This window comes from Callithrix jacchus, chromosome 10 (genome assembly GCF_049354715.1).
Source record: "Callithrix jacchus isolate 240 chromosome 10, calJac240_pri, whole genome shotgun sequence".
NCBI classification, from domain to species: Eukaryota; Metazoa; Chordata; class Mammalia; order Primates; family Cebidae; genus Callithrix; species Callithrix jacchus.
In genome coordinates this window covers 17,978,120-18,000,315 of record NC_133511.1, presented here as the reverse complement: position 1 = coordinate 18,000,315, position 22,196 = coordinate 17,978,120, and the positions used below count along the sequence as shown (strand labels likewise).

Here is a 22,196-nt window from a genome sequence, read left to right as displayed (position 1 = left end):
TCCCTCTGTGTACTTTAAGTCATCTCTAGATCACTTATAATACCTAATACAATGTAAATCTAAATAGTATTGTATTGTTTAGGGAATAATATCAAAAAGTCTGTACATGTTCAGTACAGATGAAATTTGTTTTAAAATATTTCCAATTCATGGTTGGTTGAATCCACAGATGCAGAGCCCGCAGATATGGAGTGCCAACTGTACAAATGGTGGATAAGCATGTGAAAGAATGCTCAACATCACTAGTCTTTAGGGAAATGAAAATAAAAATCCTGAGATACTGCTTCATACCTACTAAGATGGCTATTATAAAAAAAAAAAAAAAGGGCAGCCAGGTCCAGCACTTTGGGGCGCTGAGGCAGGTGGATCACGAAGTCAGGAGATTGAGACCATCCTGGTCAACATGGTAAAACCTCATCTGTGCTAAAAATAGAAAACTTAGCTGGGCGCGGTGGCACGCCTCTGAAGTCCCAGCTATTCAGGAGGCTGAGGCAGGAGAATTACTTGAACCCAGGAGGTGGAGGCTACAAGACTGCACTTCTGCATTCCAGCCTGGGTGACAGAGCAAGACTCTTCTCAAATAAATAAATAAATAGGCAAGTAATTATTGGCAGATGTGGAGAAATTGGAACCCTTATGCATTGCTGATGGCAATGTTAAACAGTCCAGACTTTTTGGAAAAACAGTTTGATAATTCCTCAAAAAGTTAAATATAGTATAACCATATGATTCAGCAGTTCTGCTTTGATGTAGATGTTCAAAATAACTGAAAGCAGGAACTCAGAAACCTGTATACCTATATTTGCAGCAGCAGTATTTGTAATAAGCCAAAAGGTAGAAACAACTCAGAATATCCATCAGCAGATGAATGCATAAACACAATGAAGTTCTGATACATGCTACAACATTGAAGAACCTTGAAAAAGTTATGCTAAGTGAAATGAGACAGACAGAAAGGACTAAATACTGTATGATTCAATTTTTCTGTGGTACCCAGAATAGGCATATTCCTTGAGAGAGAAAGTATAATAGACGTCACCACGGATTGGAGAGAGAGGGGGATGGTAGTTATTATCTAGTGGGTACTGAGTTTCTGTTTAGGATGATGAAAAAGTTCTGAAAATGGATAGTGATGATGGCTACACATTGTGAATATATCTAATGCCATTGAATGGTGCACTTAAAAATGGTTAAAATGGGGTTGGGTGCAGTGGCTGATGCCTGTAATTCCAGAACTTTGGGAAGCAGAGGTGGGCAGATCACTTGAGGTCAGGAGTTCAAAACCAGCCTGGCCAACAGGGTGGAACCCTGTCTCTTGTAAAAATACAAAAATTAGCCAGGCTTGTTGATGTACGCCTGTAATCTCAGCTACTTGGGAGGCTGAAGCAGGAGAATCGCTTGAACCTGGGAGGCAGAGGTTGCAGTGAACTGAGATTGTGCCTCTGCACTCCACCCTGGATGACAGAGTAAGACTTTATCTTTTCAAAAAAAGTTTAAAATCATAAATTTTAGGTTATATCTATTAAAGCCCTGGGCAATCTTTGTGTGCCTACCACTGTTCTAGTTCCTCACAATACCATAGTGAAAAACCGTTAAGTCTTTTCCTTCCTGGAGTTTATAATCTGGTGAGTGGGGTTGTAACAGCATTTAAAATTAATGAACACAGAATGAATCATTCAATAATATTTCTGGAATAATTGGGTAACTATCTGTATTTAAAGTTGGTTACTACATTAGATCTGATGCTAAAATCAATTCAAGATGGGTCAAATATATAAATGCATAAAATAAAACCATAAACATGCTAGAGGAATTCATGGGGGAACTTTTTAAAAAGGATAATCTTAAAATGGAGGAAATGGAGGAAGACTTTTTAAATATGAAACATAACCTAGAGACCATAAGAGACCAGTGAATTCTACTATATGCAAATATTTGTAAAATATGCGTGGAAAACTAACCATAAGCAAAGTAAAAAAAAAAAAGATACATAAGGTTGGAAAAAGGCTTGCAACTAATATCACAAAAGATCTAGTTTCCCAAACATGTAAGGAGTTAGTGTAAGTCAATAAGCAAAAGATCAAAGATGTGAACTTATATATCATGGGAAGGAAAAACAGTTTACTCCATTTTTTTTCTTTTTGTTTTTTGAGACAGAGTTTTGCTCTTGCTGTTCAGCTTAGAGTGCAATGTTGTAATCTCAGCTCACTGCAGCCTCCACCTCCCAGGTTCAAGCAGTTCTCCTGCCTCAGCCTCCTGGGTACCTGAGATTACAGGCACTCACCACCATGCCTGGCTAATTTTTTGTATTTTTAGTAGAGATGGGGTTTTGCCATGTTGGCCAGGCTGGTCTCAAACTCCTGGCCTCAGGTGATCCTTCTACCTCGGCCTCCCAAAGTGCTGGGATTGCAGGTGTGGGCCACCGTGCTCAGCCAACGATTTTTAATAAGAAAAATGTAAACAAATTATAGTGAGATGCTGTTCAGGTTGGCATGATTCAAAAGTTTAATAATAGACTGTTGGAACATGTATGGAGTAACAGGCATTTTGTTTATTGTCATTGGTAATATATATTGGTACAACCTGGCTGGGCACAGTGACTCACACCTTTAATCCCAGCACTTTGGGAGGAGGAAGTGGGAGGATCACTTGCCCCGAGAGTTTGAGACTAACTTTGAGCTGGTCTGGGCAACATAATGAGACCCTGTCTCTAAAAAAATAAAATTAAACAATTGGCTGGATATAGTGGCACACGCCTGAAGTCTCAGCTACTCAGGAGACTGAGGTGGGAGGATTGCTTGAGACTGGGTAGTTGAGGCTGCAGTGAGCCAATGTCATGCCACTACACTCCAGCCTTCACCATAGAGCAAGACCCTGTCTCAAATATATATATATATATTCTTGCTTGTGTGTGTTTACAACCTCTATAAGATTAAATTTGGCAATAGTTAATAAAATTACAAATGAAAATTCAAGTGCCCAACAATTCCATTTATTTGTATTTGTTACAAATAGTCTTATGTATGTTCAAAATGATATTTATTGTTGGCACTAAAACCATAAAACTAAAAACTACAGAAAGAAAACATAAGAGAAAATCTTTGTAACTGTGGCTTTGGTAAAGATTTCTTAGACATGATACCAAAAGCACAATATATAGGAGAAAAAAAATCGATAAAAGGTACTTCAAAATGTAAACCTTTTGCACTTCAAAAGATACCATTAAGAAAAACAAACCACAGATTGATAGAAAATACTTCCAAATCATATATCTGATAAGGGACTTATATCAAAAATATATGCAATGCAATAGTGAGAAGACAAACAAATAAACCAACTTGAAAATGGGCAAAAGATTTGAAGAGACATTTCACTAAAAACATATGAATGGTTAACAAACATATGAAAAGACACTTAGCATGGTTAGTCTCTAGGGAAATGCAGATCAAGACAGCAATAAAATATCATATTAAACCCACAGAACAGGTATATTCAAATACAGTTTTGGGCCGGGTGTGGTAGCTCATACCTGTAATCTCAGCACTTTGGGAGGATGAGGCAGGTGGATCATTTGAGGTCAGGAATTTGGGACCAGCCTGGCCAACACCGTAAAACTCTGTCTTTACTAAATACACAAAACAATGAGCAGGGCATGGTGGCACATGCCTGAGGTCTCAGCTACTCGGGAGGGTAGGATAATCGCTGGAACTCAAGAGGTGGAGGTTGCAATGAGTTGAGATCACACCACTGCACTTCAGCCTGGGCCACAGAGCAAGACTCCGTAAGAAAAAAAAAGCCCTCAAGCCCTAAAGCCGGATCATGGTGATGGTTGTACAACTAGTTAAATTTACTGAAAAATGTTGAGAACAGGTGAAATCACTTAAGATGGGTGGATTTTATGGCATGTAAATTATGCTTCAATGCAATTATTTAAAAAAAATGATATTTATACAATGTTAGTCATTACAGAATTGTAAGAGCAAAAGATTGGAACCAACTTGAATATCCATTGATAGCAGGTTAAATGAATCATAGTCTACTTATACAATATGGCTGCATTAAGAAAGAAGTTCTTTATGTAATGGTATGCAATAATCTCATAAGGTGTATAGTTTGATATCATTTGTATAAAAGATAGGGGGAGAGAGGATAATATGTATTTGAGAGTGTGCTCATATATGCCTAGAATGTCTCCAGAGAGATCTATAAGAAACTAGTTTTAAGGCCAGGCATGGTGGCTCACATATGTAATTCCAGCACTTTGGGAGGCCGAGGTGGGTGGATCACCTGAGGTCAGGAGTTCGAAACAAGTTTAGCCGGGCCTGGTGGTGTACGCCTGCAATCTCAGCTACTTACTGGGGAAGCTGAGACAGGAAGATTGCTTGAACCCAGGTTCAGTGAGCTAAGATTGCACCACTGCACTGTAGCCTGGGAGACAGAGTGAAACTCTGTCTCAAAAAAAAGAGAGAAACTAGTTTGTCTCTGGATAGGGCAACTGGGTCGCAGGGGATGGCGGTGGAGAGAGATCTTTCATTGCATATTTGAACCGTGTTAATTATGACCTATACAAAAACGAAATAAAAATTACAACGCAAAAAACTACATTCAAATCGAGGGGGTTACTTGATCTTTTTGTTTTTCTTTTACAATTTTCCCCAATAGGTGGCGCTTCTGAAACACCATACTTGTTATTTTATTTTATTTTATTTGCGAATACCCCAAATTTGCTCTGATGGCCTTTTTTCTCCATTTGTCACCTCTGGGAACCTTGAGTCGAGATTTAGGGTTGAAGATCTCTCTGCTAGGAGCTTTCCAAAATGTATTACTTTGATTCTGAGAACTGGAAAGAAGAAGAACACCTGGATTGAAAAAAGAAAAATTGCAATTGGTTCAAAAAACCAAATAATGCTTTCAACCCTGTCTTCGTAATAGAATCTTCAGACAGATTAATTGAATCATAACTTCTGACTGATTGATTTGTTAATTGGAAGGTTAATATAAGCTAGTGCTTCTTTTTTTTTTTTTTTTTTGAGACGGAGTTTCGCTCTTCTTACCCAGGCTGGAGTGCAGTGGCGCGACCTCGGCTCACCACAATCTCCACCTCCTGGGTTCAAGCAATTCTCCTGCCTCAGCCTCCCGAGTAGTTGGGACTACAGGCATGCGCCACCATGCCCAGCTAATTTTTTGTATTTTTAGTAGAGATGGGGTTTCACCAGGTTGGCCAGGATGGTCTCGATCTCTTGACCTTGTGATCCACTCACCTCAGCCTCCCAAAGTGCTGGTATTACAAGAGTGAGCCACCGCACCCGGCCAAGCTAGTGGTTCTTAACTAAGGGTGAGTTTGCCCTGGAGGTGATGTTTGGACACATTTAGTAATGTCTGGACACATTTTTGATTGTCACACTGGACAATCTACTGGCATGTGGTGGAGAGATGCCAGGAATGCTTCCATAACTCCTACAATGCACAGACTAGCCCCTCATCACAAATATTTAATTAGCCCAAAATGTTAATAGTGTAGATAATGAGAAATTCTAATACAGGTTAAGATTAATATTCAGCATCTGTATGACTTGAGGCCCTGCTCTGACAGGACTTACAGATACACAAAATTCTTTATTTTCTTAGGCCAAGACAATCAGTATGGCCCCAGAGTTTTTACAAAAGAGCCCCCCAGAACACCCCCCAATCCCTGATTCCCCAGAGTCTGATCTTTATAGCTGCTTGGGGAAGGGAGATAGACTTGGTAGCAGTTGGGATGGCAGTTGATGCAAGGGTCTTTTATTAGAATTGACATTGAAGAACCCACCTATTCTGAGTCCTTAGCTCAATTCCTCCTCAGTTGGTTTCCTTGAAGGTGGCTATACTGGTCATCTTCTCGATCCTTGAGGGGCTGGAATGGACAGCACAGTCATAAGGTCATTTTTTTCCATCCTCTATTAATTAATTTGATGTATATTTATTGAATGTTTTTCATATGTGAGAATTTGGAGTGGGTACTTCATAGTCCTGAGGATGGAAAGAGGACAAGGAGATGGAGGCTCTGTCTTATTTCTTTTTTTTTTTTTTTTGACAGAGTCTTGCTCTGTTCCCCAGGCTGGCGTGCAGTGGTGTGATCTTGGCTCACTGCAACCTCAACCTCCTGGGTTCAAGTGGTCCTTCTGCCTTAGCCTCCTGAGTAGCTGGGACTATAGGCACATGCTACCGTGCCTGGTTAAATTTTTTTTTTTTTGTATTTTTAGTAGAGACAGAATTTCATCATGTTGGCCAGGCTTGTCTTGAACTCCTGGCCTCAGATGATCTGCCTGTTTCAACTTCCCAAAGTGCTGGGATTACAGGCATGAGCCACAGCCTGTCTATAGTGCATGGCTGGCCTGTTGACAATTTCTTTGCATGTCCTTCTCAGTGTGTTCTTCAACTTGTGCTCACTGGATCCTAACTTCAGTTTCTGTCAATCCTTCTCTTCAGTTCACCTGTTCTACCCAAAGCGAACTCATCATCTGGTCTGCTGTTAGCCGTTTCTTACCTGTATAGTATCTTCCAAATAATAAGCCCCCAAGTCCCAAAGTTTTACCCCCACTAATTACAGCAATGTCTCTTTGGTTCTTCATCCCCTTACCTGGTAGAGCTGGTCATTGGGCAACAGAGTCTGTTTGTCGGAAGCTGCACAAAAAGAAACAAAATACACACACAAGGTAGAATGCAAAATAAATTGGGTTATATTCACAAAATAGAATACTAAATAACAATAAGAATTATATAAACACAAGAGTATGGATGAAGCACATGAGCATATTGTTGAGTGAAAGAAGCTACTCACAAGAACACTTGGCAATATGAGTCTATTTACATAAAGAACAAAAACAAGCAAAGTTAATCCTTGTTAGAAGTCAGGACAATGCTCACTCTTGAGGATGGGTAGTGGCTGGAAGTGACCACAGGAGGCGCTTTGATGGCACTGGGAATACTCTCTTTCTTAAATTGTGTGCTGGCTACATGGTATGTTTGCTTTGCGAATTTTTTTTTTTTTTTTTAGCTGTATGCTTGTGAGTCACTTTTCTATATGTAAGGGTTTGCTTAAAATAAAGAGTTTTTTAAAAGAAAAACAGAGGCTAAATCAGAGGGAGTTATATCTTGAGATAGGTGAACATGCTGTGGTAACACCAAGTATCCTTTTCTCCTGTCTCAGAGAAATACAGCCTCACCCAACTATGCACATTAGCAAGAGGTGCCAACTCCGTCTCTTCTATTGGGTATGTAATGGTAGGAGGAAAGCTGATGGTCTCAGGTGGTCCCATTGCTCATCTAAGAGCATTCTTTTACCTCTTGACTGGTGAACTCCATCCTGTCCAGCAATGAAGTAGACCCCAACAGCAAGGAAGAAAATGCTGATGATTTCAGCAAAGACAAAGCCAGATATGGTGGCTGCACTTAGTTCGATGCAGTTCTGACACACTGTGGGGAAAAGGAGGGACAAGCCTTCAGGGTGTGAAAGTTGTTCTTCCTGTATCTTTTTCTTCTGCCTATAAGCAATAATGCCCCCGGCTTTTCCTCTGTGGGTAGCAGGGCAAGGGAAGATCCTTGTGCCAAAACTCAATGCATCTTGATGTTCCTCAGTCCCACAGGATTCCTGGGGAAGCACAGGTAGTCTAACTACCAGGAAGTATGTGGAACAGAAGGAAGACCCGATGCTCTTCATGCTCCACTATGCTCCAGTCCTCATTGCTGCTCATTTTGTGATTGCTCCATCTCCCCAATCCCTTCCACTCAGTTTATGGAAGGTGCTGAATTGCTTGAATCCATGGAGCCCACCCAAAGGTAAACAAAGCTTTATAGGACTGGCTGTACTTTTTCAATAGGGTGAGGGAACTATCTTATAATATTTAAAAAGAGGCAAGCTGAAATTAAGAGAACTGCTGATAATATCTCTGTTGAGCATCTGTTTCCACCTTTACCCCAGACAAAAAGTCCGCCAGAACAGCAAATACTGATTAATTTCACCACAAATAAATAAGAGGGGATTACATACTTCTATAATACAGTTGCAGTGGTTTTGACTTGTCCTTTGATCCTTTACATTGATACATCCCTCGAGGGTCCTTGGTATTACTTCCCAGATTCCATGTTTTTTGACTTGCAGGTAGGAAGCTTATTATCTTCCCATCTTTAAACCATGTGATATTTTTGCCTTGCACCTCACAAGTCAGAAGTACCGAACCATCTTCTTGACGGTCCTCCACCGTGAGCAAGAGTTTTCCTGAAATGGGAAAAGCCATGGTTCTATTAAGAATCTTGCCTCTAAAATTCTCCCTGCTTCAGCATACCAGGAGATCATTAGAGTAGTGCTTCTCAAACTTTGATGGGCATGTGAATCACATGGGGATCTTGTTAAAATTTCAGTTGCTATTTAGTAGTTCTGGGGAGGGGAGATATTCTGCATTGCTAACATGCTCCCAGGTGATGCCAATATCTGCATCAGGCGGTGAAGAATAAAAGAGACATTGCTGTAATTAGTAGGGGTAAAACTTTGGGATTGAGGGGCACGTTATTTGGAAGATACTATACAGGTAAGAAACTGCTAACAGCATACCAGATGATGAGATCACTTTGAAGAGAATGAATGAACTAAAGAGAAGGACTGACAGAGATTGAGGTCAGGATCCCAAGTGACACCAATGACTGCTGGTTCATGGGTCACGATTTGAGATGTGACTAGCTACTAGGGTCCTGTTTCTCCTGTAAGAAACCAGTTAAATGCTTAGCTGCAGGAAAACTGCTCAGAACAGTTTATGACAGGCCAATGATTTGGTTGACAATAGAGACATCACCCATCTATCCCCATGCTTTTATTCATTCTAAACTGTTCAATCCTGCAGGAATACTGTTGTAGGAAGCCAAATTTTCAGAATCTGACTATAGAAAGAAGCAATTTCTCCTACCTTTGTTTGACTGGACCAGAGTACCTGTAAAAGCAGAAGAGAGTTAGAGGATTAGCTGGTGTGGAGTTGTTCAGATGCTCTAAAGTATTTCCATGGTTACTTGAGGCCAAGATAAAGAGAGAGATCCAAATCCGACCAAATTACCAAATTGAATCAAGGTGATAATGAAGAATTTGTCTCATCTTTGTCCTGGTGTCCTGGGATGGCGTTTCTAACCTCCTGGAATTTCGTGAGTGATAGAAGTGCCTTTGCTATCTGTGGCGGACCGTTGGACCATACCCGAGTTTATGCTATGGTGATGACTCAGGATGGTGCTGGTTAAGACCAACAATATGGTAAGAGGATTGCAGCTTTGAAACTAGTGATATCAGCCCCAGGAAGGAAACCTTGAGATTGAGATCAGTCAAGTGGCTGATGATTCAATCAATCATGGCTATGTAAAGATACATCAATAAAAGCTTGATGGAGCTTCCTGGCTGGCGAACACATGGATGTGCTGGCAGAGTGTGGGAGAGTGCTGGGGGTGATGTGTTCTAATTCCATGGGGAGAGGATATGGAGGCTCTGTGTTTGGGACCTTGCCCTTTTCGTTTAGCTGGTCCTGATTTTATTCTCTTTAATAAAACTGAAATAGGTAGTATAGCACTTTCCTAGGTTCTGTGAGTTATTCTAGCAAATTATCAATGAGGCAGGTCATGGGAATCCTTAGGATTTGCAGGCAGTTTGTCAGAAGTGTGAGTGGTCTGGGTCCGCTGAACTTGTAGCTGGGATTTAAAGTGAGAGCAATCTGATTGGGAACCATGCTCTTAACCTGTATTGTCTGACAACTAATTTCGGTGTTAGTATCAGAATTGTGTTGTAGTATATTGCCTAGCTAGTCCAGAGCACTCTGCTTCTTGAGCAGCCAATGCCCTGGCAAGGAGCAGGTGTGCACTATCCAAGGCCTTTAGGCTGAGCTCCTTATAAAATCTTCAGCCTTGGTGATCGTTTTCTGGTAAAATCCCTGGATGTCCCCGGGAAGTTAGCTATTCAGTTAGTCCTCAAATCTGTCTCAAAAACTCAGAGTGACTGGGCGTGGTTGCTCACGCCTATAATCCCAGCAGTTTGGGAGGCTGAGGTGGGCAGATTGCTTGAGCCCAGTAGTTAGAGACCAGCCCGGGCAACATGGAGAAACCCTGTCTCTATAAAAAAATACAAACATATTAGCTGGACATGGTGCTATGCACCTGTAGTAGCAGCTACTCAGGAGGCTGAAGGGGGAGGAATGGTTGAGCCTGGGAAGTGGAGGTTGCAGTGGGCCGAGATTGCACCACTGCATTCCAGCCTCGGTGTCAGAGCAAGACTCTGTCTCAATAAAGCAAAAATAAACAAACAAAAAAACCCTTAGGGTAGTAGAGTTGGATGGCAGACATACTACAGAGATCTGGCACTTCAATTCAATTGTATTTAATCCAAACATTTAATGAGCACTATTATGACCTAAAATAATTAGATACTATGAAAGAAAAGACTGTTGATATGAAGAATCATCTGCTGCTTCCAAAGTTTACGATGAAGTGAAAAAATTAAAATACATATTCAATTAATTTAATAGAACTTATACATTCTCTTTTAGTGTGTATATGAATGCATATGAAAGAGGGTGGAAGCTATTAATTTTGCCCAAGGGTGGGGGTCAGGGAAAGCTTAATAGAGGAAGTGACATTTATCTGGGCCTTGAAGAGTAGGCAGGAAGTATACCAGACAGATTAGGCATTCCGAGTAGAAGGAATAGCTGAATAAAATACAGCTTTCAAAAAGGACAAGAGAGCTGGTATGGCTAGAGGTAGAGTGTGAGTGACAGGCGGAGGCAGTCATGAGTCCAAGTATAATGGAAACAGAATAAGTGAACTGTCTTAGAACCTCAGGCAGGGCTGGACTATTTCTGAACAGTATCCAGTGCAGTGCCTGGACAAGGTAGGAACTTTATTTGTGGAATGAATGTGCAAATGAATAAATGAGCAAATAGGAGAAGAAGCAAGACAACAGATGAGAGGTTTCTAACTAACTCTTCTCCTGACCACCTGGTCAGAAGACAGAGGGAGGGCAGAGACCCCTCATTCTAAATTGGATTTGGATTGCACTGATCGTTGACATCTTTTTTTTTGAGACATCTTTTTTTTTTTTTTCTCTGTCACTCAGGATGAAATGCGGTGGTGTGATCACGGCTCACTGCAGCCTTGAACTCCTTGGTTCAAGCAATTCTCCCACTTCAGCCTCCCGAGTAGCTGGCATAAGTGCATGTCATCATGCCTGGCTAATTTTTGTAGTTTCTGTAGACACGGCTGGTCTTGAACTCCTGGAGTCAAATGATCCTCCCTTCTCGGCCTCCCAAAGTGTTGGGATTATAGCCATGAGCCACTGCCCCTGGCCCACCGACATCTTTTAATGTTGCATATCTGAGTGAGGTTTCCTTTTAGGACTTAAGAGGTCATATAGCCACATTTCTAGATTGGCTAGCACGAGAACTCTCAGATAGAGGAGGATTTGTTCAAGCACACATAGTACATTGGTGTCCAAGCTGGACCCAGAGGTCAGGTTTTCTACTGCTCAACTCAGTGCTGCTTCCACACTATCCAGCCACCTCATCCAGGCTTCAGAGCTGCTCCTCAACCTGTGTTGTTTTCAGCTGCCTTTTCCTCCCATTTCTCTCAGAAATAATTCTATTCTAAACTCTCATCGTCCTCTTCAAGTCTCCCACCTGGCCATTGCCCAGCTTTTGCCTCCCACCTGGTTTTTTTAGAACACGGTAGCTGTTATGGTCCTTTCTCTTTTAGCTTCCATTCTCTTTATAAACCTATCTATGGCCAGTGCCATTTGCACTTCCTTTTTCCCGGTCTTAGAGGTAACATTACCTGCCCCTCTGTGCTCTTGACCCCACTCTTGACTCTATTCTTCCAACATCAATTCTAGGAAACTGCTCTACTCATCATCTTCTCTGTTAGCTTAGAATTGTTCTCAAGTTTCTTTCACCTCAAAAACATTTATTCTTAGACTTGACTTCCTCCTCTATCTGCCGTGCCGTCTCTTCTCCCTGCTCATCCAAATTTCTTTAAAGAATAGTCTACGCTTGCTGACCTCATCACCTGACCATCACCTTCTATCAATTTTCACTTGGCTTCCACTCACAATATCCCACTGAAACTGTGCTAATTCACCCGTGACGGGTATTCTGCCACATCCCATGGATTTAAAGTTTTAAATATATTCTTATATTAGTGGGATCTCTTTAACATTTTATACTCTTGGTAATTCTCTCCTTCTAGAAGCTCTACTCCCTTGGTTTCCAAGGTATTGCACACATCTAATTACTTCAGCTCTTTGGTTTCCCTTTTATCTTTTTCCTGAAATTTATTTTTTCCTTTAACTGCCCCTTAAAATTGGTGCCCTCACTGTTCCATCTCCAGCCTCCTCTTTCTCACATAGTACTGATGGGACTTCAGCAACTTCCATGGTTTTAATTTCCCCTAGTGTGTCCAGATTCCAGGCATCAGCCCATTCGTCCACTTCCTACTGGATCTTTCCAATGGAACATTCATGCAGGCATGCGTACTGTACCTTACACTCAGTATGGCACCATGAAAACGAATCTCTCCAAGGAGACTATAAATTCTGTAGCGCATAAGTGTTTTATTCATTTTTATTTCCTCATGGCCTGTCACATATTAGGATCTTACCCATCTTCGTTGACCAATGGACCAATTGCCCAACTGAGTGAATGGACGTTTCAGGTCGATGCTAACCCCCAGCTCTGAACAAGGGAACATATATTTTCCTTTCAGTTTCCTGGCCTATGGCCTTTTGAGCTACATTCAAACCTAAGATGGTGGTAACAAGGTCCTCTTGATTTTTCAGAGACAAAGATTTCTTCTCCCCAATGGGACACTGTTTCTCTCTAGCAGAGAACAGTTAAGAGGCTCCATTTTTGGCCTTCTTTGAACACTAAGGTGACAGCAGAAGTAGCTTCAAGGTTAGGAATCCCAATATTCCTGTCTCCCTAGTGATGGCCTCTTCCCTTGAGCCCTTCCCCAGGCTGCCAGACCCCTAGTAGGCCCTTACCTTGAAGAAGAGTGATAGCCAGAATGAGGCCAGCCAGGCCCTTCCCCTGTTCCATGTCAGTCTCTGTCCTCTGGCAAAAGCGTGGAGCAGCCCTTAGCAGCCAGTCAGCCTGTGCAGCGGCTAGACTGGCTCCACCCATCACCGTTCAGGCTGGGGCCCTTGAGAGAAGGCAAGCACCCAGAGCCTCCACCCTCTGCTGCAAGCGTGGGCAGCAGCAGGGGCCTCAGCAGGGCTGCAGGTGCAGATGCCTTTTGTTTTTCTGTTAAGGAGTAGAGGGTGGAGGTGGTGAGGAAGGAGAGGGAGAGAGTGCTGGATTCCCACTCAGAGCTCATCTTGCACAGGGAACCGCAGTGGATGCTGGGTGGGAGATGGTCCTGGGACCGTTTCTTCACGAGGGAAAGAAATATCCCTGTCATTAGTTGTTAGGATTGTAGCCAGTTGTTCCTTGTTGCTAGCTGTTGTTGCTATAGGTAATGAATTTAGAAGGGGTTCTCAGCTGGTTGGGGCTGGACCTCTGAATGGAAAGCCACCTCAGTCCAGGCCTTCATTCAGGATTTGTTTTCACTGTTTATTTTATCTTATTTTATTTTATGATGGAGTCTCCCTCTCTCGCCCAGGTTGGAGTGCAGTGGTGTGATCTTGGCTCACTGCAACCTCCGCTTCCCAGGTTCAAGCGATTCTCCTCCCTCAGCCTCCTGAGTAGCTGGGATTACAGGCACATGCCACCACGCCCGGCTAATTTTTGTATTTTTAGTAGAGACTGGGTTTCATCATGTTGGCCAGGCTGGTCTCCAACTCCTGACCTCATGATCTGCCCACCTTGGCCTCCCAAAGTGCTGGAATTACAGGCGTGAGCCACCGCGCCCACCTTCACTGTTCTTTTGAGATCATGAAAGAGGTGCCTGGAAGGAAATAGGTGGAACAATTCCAAGAAGACAGGCATCACATTTTCAGGGGTCAGAGCTGGGACTGAGTGTCCGGGATCTCAGGGCCCTGTCTCCCTCAGCCAGTCAATGAGTGAGCCAACAAAAACGTGCAGAGCTCCTCTTACGTGCCAGGCACAAGATACAGCAGTGAGCAAGATAGGCATGGCTCTGTCCTCAGGTAAATGACAGTCTAATTGCAACAATGTTGCAGAAGCATTTCAGATCCTTGTTGGCCACCGGGGCAGAAGGTCCATTTGTCTCCCCGGGAGGCTCAATATTGCCTGTGAGTCAATTATGTTATTACTAATAACTAGCCCTTATTAAGCACATACGATGTGTGAGGCGTCAAGCAAACATCTTTGTTTGAATCTTCATATTGGTACTAACGAAATAAAGCTCTGAAAAATTTCATGGCTGGCCCAGGCCCCGCAGGTGGGCAGTACTGGACCCAGGGTTCAAATCTCTGGCTGAGGTTTCTATAGCCCAGCCTCTCATTGGCAAGAAGCTGCTAGATCTGGTGTCCCTGGTTGCCCAGTGAAGGGTCCTGAGAAAGACCAGCCTCCATGAGACACCTGGCTGCTGTGGCTTGCACTATGGGGCTGATGGCTTCTCTCAGCGGGCTTTGGGATGGAGCAGTTTTTAGGTGGTGAGCAAATGTAGTTGCATTGTGAATAGGGACTCTAAAGTTCAGGCCGCCTTTTCCATATTCTCTGCCAGCTCCCCGATCAGAGATAGACCAATTTACACCTGCTTCCTTCCTAACCTACTCCTAGCCCACCCCCACCCAGACAGTCTCCGTCATCAACGGCAGAAAGCAGAGAAGCAGACATCTTCTAGTTCCTCCCCCCACTCTGCTTTTTCCGGTACCTAGAGTCAGTTGGGGGAGGGCAGCTCTCACCCAGGCTGTTAGTTCGGTGACCTGGCTTTATCTACTGGATGAGTTCCGCTGGGAGATGGAACATAGCATGTTTCTGTCTGGCCTGGTACTGGTTACCCTTCTCCCCCAAGGTAAGGCTACTCCAGGTGGGTGGGGGAAGGGACCTGAGAGGGACATTACTGCTGGGAGTGAGGCCCACTTGAAAGTGCTTCTTGCTGGGCATGGTGGCTCATGCCAGTAATTCCAGAGCTTTGGGAAGCTGAGGTGGGAGGATCCCTTGAGGTCAGGAGTTTGACACCAGTCTGAGCAACATGGTGAGACTCTATTTTTACAAAAAACAAAACAAACAAAAAAACAGCCATTCATGGTGGTTACCTGCTGTGGTCCCAGCAACCTGAGAGGCTGAGGCAGGAGGGTCACTGGAGCCCAGGATTTCAAGGCTTTAGTGAGCTGTTATCATTCCACTACCCTCCAACCTGGGCAACCCCATGAGACCTCATCTCTCTCTCTCTTTCACACACACACACACACACACACACACACACACACACACGCTTCTCAGTGCCAGCTTCAATTCACCAGGCACCCCAGGGTGTTGGGGTGGCAGGGCTGGGATGTAGCATAGAGTCTGGGAAACAGGCTCTTGACTTTGACTGACTCCAGCTACGGGTGCATGTAGGCCTAGAATGTCTCTCAGAAGGCCTTAGGCCAGAGATCTGTAGGAAATAGCTCAGTATGTAAGTACCTGAACCTGGGGCTGGTCTTGGGAGCACAGCTTCCTGCACTATTCCTTTCAGGGCTGATGGTCTCTGTAATCAGGACTCTTGTTCATTTCGCCATAGTTACGTCACCCCTGGAGCTGTGTCCTAGCACTAATGGGAATGCTTTGAGAGAAGTTAACTTTAGGTTGAGCAGAGAGAGGGAAGATTTGAGGGGTTATCACATAGGAGGATTTCAACTCATCTCAGTTCGTCAATTTCACTTTTAAAATGGAAAGTCCCATGTCCCAGGAACCCCTAAGCAAACTGGGTCCAATGGTCACCGAATAGTCGGCTGCACTAAGACACTCATGATTTCCACTTGAGACAGATTCCTGAAGAGGATGCGACTGTAGGATGTGAAGCATTTGATGTGCGTGTCTCCCTGAGTAGACAAGCATCTACTTCCAACCTGCTTCAGAAGTGTGAGCAGCAGCTATTTTAGGGTTTCCTAGAAGATGCTCTTGTATCCAAATTCATGACCCAGTGTGAAGCCCAGATTGAATGAACGTAGTCTCCCCTTTTCCCTGTGTTTGGAGGTATAGGCTATAGCACTTCTGTGGGCTGTGGAGATGTGCTTAGGCTGTGAAAGCAACTCACAGCATCTGGAAAGGGGCTGGACTCACCTCCAGCCCTTAAACTCTCCCCCAAGACTTGACTTGTGAGGAGCTCCAGGAATGGATTGAATAAAAGTTTTTTCCTGTTCTCCTTCTAACCAAGGGTGGAAAATCTGTACATGGGATTTGTCCTGGTCCCCTTCTGGACCACTGGGCTGGTAATTCGGGGGCCAGTAAACCAGCTGGTCTCCACCCACAGCCATGCCTGGCCCTGGGAAAGGCTTCAGTATTGAGAGCCCCGCTTCCTTGGTTGTCACTGGAGCAGGGGCAATGAGGAAAGATGAGGACAAGAAGTTGACGTGAGAGTGTTGTAGATGGCTGGGAAGTAGAATTAGATGTTTCCTTGAAGAAAAATGCAGACATTTCCAACAGAGGAATGTTCTTCTTTCTATATCTTTCTGGTGTTTCAGTGGTCCATGCTCCCTGTACTACTCGTCGGTATTCTGGACTCATTTCCAGGAAGATGCTTGGATCAACCATGCTCTGAGGGGTCTTCTTTTGCACCAAGTCCCCCAAGACCTGTCCTCTGCTTGAACAGCATCCTCCTGTCCCCCTTGGCCCCTGCAGTTGGCAGGGGACATTCTGAAGGTTTCTTCTTGTTTGTGACTTCTGTCTCTCCCAATAGAAATCATAGACTGTCCTGGACTAGGAAAGTGGTCCTTTTTAAGTATGAGCTTCTGCAGAACAAAGGGCTTGGTGCAGACCAAAGAGCTGTCTCCAACTGTGGTATTTCTTCTCCTTTAGTGAGCCCCTTCAAGATACCTGTAGAGGAACTTGAGGACAGAGTGTTTGTGAGTTGTAATACCAGCATCACATGGGTAGAGGGAACAGTGGGAACACTGCTCACAAACAATACAAGGCTGGACCTGGGAAAAGGCATCCTGGACCCACGAGGAATGTATCAGTGTACTGGGACAGAAAAATACGCCGGCCAAGTATCTACTGTGCAAGTTTATTATCGAAGTATGTGCTTCTTGGACCTTTTGGGTTGGAATGGATGGGGCTTCTGGACTTCTGGTTAGAGGGGGCTGTGGTGAACCCATCTGTTCTCTAAACAAACTGAGGTCACTATTGCAGTGGTACAAGCCAGGTTTGTACCACTCTCTCTTCCACTCTTCAAAGTGGAAGAGAGAGCTTAACTCAGCAAGAAAGAGCAGTAGGGGTCATGTTACTGCAGCCTTGGTTGGGTGAGAAGTTTGGCCCGCCACCTGTGCAAGGTCCCACAAAGCTGAGGTTACTTCTTGGCTCTCCTCAGGGATTCCTCAGGATGAAGGGTGGAGGAAGGTATGGTAACGCTGTCACCAGGCCTTTTTCCCAGGGTCTTATTGAAGTTTGGGTTTTGGCATGAGAGATCTCAGGGTTGCCTTAGGTGGCAGAGATGGTTCCCTGATCTTAAAAGCTCTCAACCTCTCCTCTCTCCTCCCTTCCCCCACAGTGTGCCAGAGCTGTGTGGAGCTGTATCCAGCCACCCTGGCTGGCATCATTGTCACTGATGTCATTGCCACTGTACTCCTCGCTTTGGGAGTCTACTGCTTTGCTGGACATGAGACTGGAAGGCTCTCTGGGGGTTAGTGGAAGAACAGTGTGTGTGTGTGTGTGTGTGTGTGTGTGTGTGTATGTGTGTATACCAGTGAGCTTATGCACCAGCTAAGGAATGGGGCTGGTGGTAGGTTTACTCTCACCTGGAAGTTACTCTTGCAGTCTCCTAAAGACTCCCAGAACCTTGACTGTTGAAAGAACTTGTGGGTTCATATCACTGGTGCATACTTCTGAGGGTGTGGGAGGGTGAGTCTCACTGTCCCATTCTGCTAGGCCATTGATGTCTCTCTCTGGTTCTTCTAGTGGCTGACACACAAGCTCTGCTGAGGAATGACCAGGTCTATCAGGTGAGCCCTGAGGGGAAGGAGGGGGTGTGAGTAGGGACAGAGAGGCTGACACTGAATGCTGTTTGCACATGGGAAGGGTTCTACTGGGGAGTTCATCTCTGGGTGTGACTGGAGAGGTCAGGCAGGCAGGAGCTCTCATTGTTGGAGCCTGCTGGGACCCTTCCTAGAAGAGTTCTAACCCTGCCTCCTGACGGTTCCCTCTTCTCTCTTAGCCCCTCCGAGATCGAGATGATGCTCAGTATAGCCGCCTTGGAGGAAACTGGCCCCGGAACAAGTGAACCTGAGACTGGTGGCTTCTAGAAGCATCTGTTATCAACTGTACCTTTCCTTCTTGCTCAGCCAATAAATATATCCCTTTTTACTTGGCAGGTGCCTGGACTTCTTAAGGCTCCTGGGCAAGGCATGGGGGTTGTCCTGACTTGGCTGGGATCCTTCCCTCCTGCCTCCCTTTTCCTTCCTTCATCTCCTTCCTTCCTCTGCCCCACACAGACAGTGCGTTGGGCAGTCTCTCGCCACATCCTGGCTGTCTGGGGTTTTTAGCCCACAGGGCTCCCTGCGTGAAGGGTCTGCTCCACCGTGTTCCCCAGCTACTTGTTAACTCCAGTCCCTGTGATAACCCTTTTAGGGTTTTGGCTGCCTCATCCAGCCGAGGGTAGGTTGCTGTGTTCAGGAGCCCAGCCACATAGAAGTTTCCATGACGTCATGAACAGGGGTGGCAGAGACAACAAGGGGCCCTGGGACTAGTTTCTCACCAAGACTCAGAGGCTGTGTGTGACAAAGTTCCACTGCTGTTAAAGGGATGGCCTCAACTCTACGGCCCTGCTGAGCAGGGGCAACTAGCTGTTAGTCTCAACCTAAGTCTCTTTCATACCCCCTTCCCCTGCGTTAAAGGCACCATTTTAGCTCCTTGTGCCAGGATCTGTCCCTGACTTGTTCCTGCCTTCTGCATGATAAACTGGGATTGGACACTCTTCACCAATTAAAGCACATTATCCTGCTCCATCTACTTGGAAAGCAGGAGTTTGAGACAGGGTGTTTTTTTTTTTTGATGGAGTCTCACTGTGTCACCCAGGCTGGATTGCTATGGCATCATCTTGGCTCACTGAAACCTCTGTTTCCGGGGTTCCAGTGATTCTCCTGCCTCAGCCTCCCAAGTACCTGGGATTACAGGTGTGTGCCACCATGTTCTGCTAATTTTTGTATTTTTGGTACAGACAGGGTTTCATCATGTTGGCCAGGCTGATCTTGAACTCTTGAACTCAAATGATTCTCACACCTCAGCCTCTGAAAGTGCTGGGATTACAGGCGTGAGCCACTGTGCCTGGCCTAAAACTTTGAAAGAAAGTTGTTGGCTACTCTAAGTCCTTTGCACTTCCATTTGAATTGGCTCCTCAGTTACTATAAAAACGCCTGCTGGGACTTTGATCAAGATTGTATTGTGTTTATAGATCAATTTCGGGAGAATTAACCTCTTGACAATATTGAGTCTTTCATACATGAACGTATATTTTGCCAGATTGATTCCTAAATAGTTTATATTTTTGATGCTGTTGTAAGGGCTTTGCTTTTTTGTGTATTTTTTTAGAGGCAGGTCTTGCTCTGTCACTCAGGCTGCAGTGCACTGGTATGATCATAGCTCATTGCAGCCTCGAGCTCCTGGGCTTAAGTAATCCTCCCACCTCAGCTTCTCAAGTAGCTCTGGCACTACAGATGGGTGCCACTATGCCTGAATATTTTTATTTTTGTGTAGACATGGGATCTCACTATGTTGCCTAGGCTGGCCTCGAACTCCTGGACTCAGTGATCCTCCTACCTTGACCTCCCAAAGTACTGGGATAACAGGTGTGAGCCACTGTGCCAGGCTATATATGGTATTAAAATTTTTTAAATTTCCAATTGTTTATTGCTAGCATATATAAATGCAGTTAATTTTTGTATATTAATCTTGTATCCTGGAAAACTGTTAAACTCACTTATTAATTCTAGTACCTTTTTCTGTAAGCGCATTGAGTATTCTACATAGATAATTATGTTGTCTATAAATGAAAACAGTTTGTTTCCTTTCCTCTCTGGGTGTTTTGTTTTTTTTTTTCTCTGTTTCTTGGCTTATTGTATGGCTAGAACCTCCAGTACAATGTTGAATAGAAGTAGAGAGAGGACATCATTGCCTTGTTCATGATCCTAGGAGGAAAGCCTTGTCTTTCATCTTTAAGTATGATGTTAGTTGTGGGTTTTCCTTAGATGCCCTTTAACAGGTTGAAGAAGTTCTTTTCTTTCTAGTTTGCTGAGAATTTTTATCAAAAATAGATGTCAAGTATTGTCAAGTGCTTACCCTGCGTCCTTTGAGATGATAATGTGGTTTTAATTTGTTAGTCTGTTAATATGGTAAATTACATTGATGGCATGATATGTTAAACCAACCTTACATTCCTGAAGAAAACTCTAGTCAGTTTGTATTATTCTTTTGATATGCTATTAGATTAAATTTATTAAAGTTTTGTTAAGAATTTTTGCCTCTATGTCATAAGAGGATTTGTCTATAGTTTTCCTTTAATCTCTTTGTTTTTGGTGTCAGTATATTAGGATTCTCCAGAGAGACAGAACCAATGGGACACGCGTGTGTGTGTGTGTGTGTGTGTGTGTGTGTATCTCACTTTGCTATTGTGAATAATAGTATAATAGTAATCTTTATTATTTCTATTGTACTATTTTTGTGAAAAGTAATCTTATTATTTCTTTGTCTAATAAATTACACACACACACACACACACACACACACACCATTGGTTCAGTTTTTCTGTTTCTCTGAAGCTATGGATTCTGCATATGTGGATTTAACCAACCGAGGATCAAAAATATAAAAAAAAAAAAAAAAAGGACGACTGCACTTGTACTGAACATATACAGAACTTTTCTTGTCATTATCCCCTAAACAATATAGTACAATAACTATTTATATAGCATTTATGTTATATTAGGTATATTACAAGTAATCTAGAGATGATTAAAGTATATAGGAGGATGTGTGCAGGTTATATCCAAATATTACATCATTTTATATAAGGGACTTGAGCATCCATGGATTTTGGTAGCCTTGGGGAGATCCTGGAACTAATCCTCCACCAAGGGATAGGACAACTGTGTACCCTATTGGTTCTGTTTCTCTAGAGAAATTGGGTCATGTAGCTGACATGTCTAAAATTTGCAGAGTATTGGCAAGTTGGAGACCCAGGGAGCTGCTGTTGCAACTGTACACAGACAATCTAAAGGCAGATTTTCCTCTTCCTCAGAGGACCTCAGTCTATTTTCTCTTAAAGCTTTCAAATGATCGAATGAGGTCCCCCCACACTATGGAGAGTAATTTACCTTATTCAAAGTCTACTAATTTAAATGTTAATCTCATCTATAAAAATACTTTCACAGTAACATCCTGATCTATTAGGCCAAATATTTGGGTATCATGGCCTAGCTAAGTTGACACATTAAAACTAACCAGCGTAATCAACACAGGGTAAATCTGGTCTCCACATAATGAGCTGGAAGAATTCCTTCTTCAATTTTCTTGAAGTGTTTGTGTAGAACTGGTATTATTTCTTCTTCAAATGTTTGATAGATTTCACCAGTGATGCTACCCAGGTCTGAAGTTTTTTTTTTTTTCACTAATCCACAAATTCAATTTATTTAGTAGATTAAGGGCTATTCAGGCTGTCTATTTCATCATCAGTGAGCTTTTTCAAGGAATGTGTCCATTTTATCTGAGTTGTGAACGTTATTGGCACGATTGTTCATAACTGTTATGGGCTGAATGTTTGTGTTCCCCTGAAATTCCTATGTTGAATCCCTAACCTTGAATGTGATGGTATTAGAAAGTGGGTGTGGCACCTCATGTCTGTAATCCCAGCATTTTGGGAGGCTGAGGCAGGTGAATCACTTGAGGTCAGGAGTTTCAGACTATCCTGGACAACATAGCAAAACAACATCTCTACTAAAAATATAAAAATTAGCTGAATATGGTGGTGTGCACCTGTCATCCCAGCTATTCAGGAGGTTGAGGCAGGAGAATTGCTTGAACCCGGGAGGCAGGGGTTGCTGCAAG

General features: G+C 43.5%; 2 protein-coding genes across 4 annotated transcripts; one reads left to right on the top strand and one right to left on the bottom strand.

The window, feature by feature from the left end:
* The first annotated feature begins 1,339 nt into the window (after positions 1-1,339).
* On the top strand, positions 1,340-20,623 carry CD3D (CD3 delta subunit of T-cell receptor complex). 3 transcript variants are annotated; one of them, XM_035264741.3, is made up of 7 exons: positions 1,340-1,466; positions 7,190-7,253; positions 7,618-7,818; positions 16,959-17,177; positions 17,650-17,781; positions 18,057-18,100; positions 18,313-18,509. In XM_035264741.3, the coding sequence occupies exons 3-7, from the start codon at positions 7,689-7,691 to the stop codon at positions 18,376-18,378; spliced, it is 591 nt and encodes a 196-aa protein (XP_035120632.1). In that variant the 5' UTR covers positions 1,340-1,466; positions 7,190-7,253; positions 7,618-7,688; the 3' UTR covers positions 18,379-18,509. The 3 variants fall into 3 exon arrangements, with proteins under 3 accessions (XP_035120632.1, XP_078195744.1, XP_002754528.1); XM_078339618.1 differs by lacking the exon at positions 1,340-1,466 and having other exon boundaries at positions 7,122-7,253; XM_002754482.6 differs by lacking the exons at positions 1,340-1,466; positions 7,190-7,253; positions 7,618-7,818 and adding an exon at positions 14,838-14,970 and having other exon boundaries at positions 18,313-20,623.
* Positions 4,727-13,151, bottom strand: CD3G (CD3 gamma subunit of T-cell receptor complex). The gene is made up of 7 exons (XM_002754483.6): positions 13,037-13,151; positions 8,940-8,963; positions 8,030-8,257; positions 7,324-7,455; positions 6,620-6,663; positions 5,810-5,893; positions 4,727-4,859 (listed from the first exon to the last, which is right to left on the bottom strand). Exons 1-6 carry the CDS (start codon positions 13,089-13,091, stop codon positions 5,828-5,830), a joined length of 549 nt encoding a protein of 182 aa, XP_002754529.3. The 5' UTR covers positions 13,092-13,151; the 3' UTR covers positions 4,727-4,859; positions 5,810-5,827.
* Positions 20,624-22,196: the final 1,573 nt, after the last annotated feature.

Coding starts and splice junctions, on each gene's coding strand:
- CD3G (XM_002754483.6), bottom strand. CDS start 13,091: ATGGAACAGGGGAAGGGCCTGGCTGGCCTCATTCTGGCTATCACTCTT. Junction 7,456..8,029: donor ACTGCAACTGTATTATAGAA/GTATGTAATCCC, acceptor TTTTCCCCACAG/TGTGTCAGAACTGCATCGAA. Junction 5,894..6,619: donor CCAATGACCAGCTCTACCAG/GTAAGGGGATGA, acceptor TGTCCATTCCAG/CCCCTCAAGGATCGAGAAGA.
- CD3D (XM_035264741.3), top strand. CDS start 7,689: ATGCTCTTCATGCTCCACTATGCTCCAGTCCTCATTGCTGCTCATTTT. Junction 7,819..16,958: donor TCCATGGAGCCCACCCAAAG/GTAAACAAAGCT, acceptor CTTCTCCTTTAG/TGAGCCCCTTCAAGATACCT. Junction 18,101..18,312: donor GGAATGACCAGGTCTATCAG/GTGAGCCCTGAG, acceptor CTTCTCTCTTAG/CCCCTCCGAGATCGAGATGA.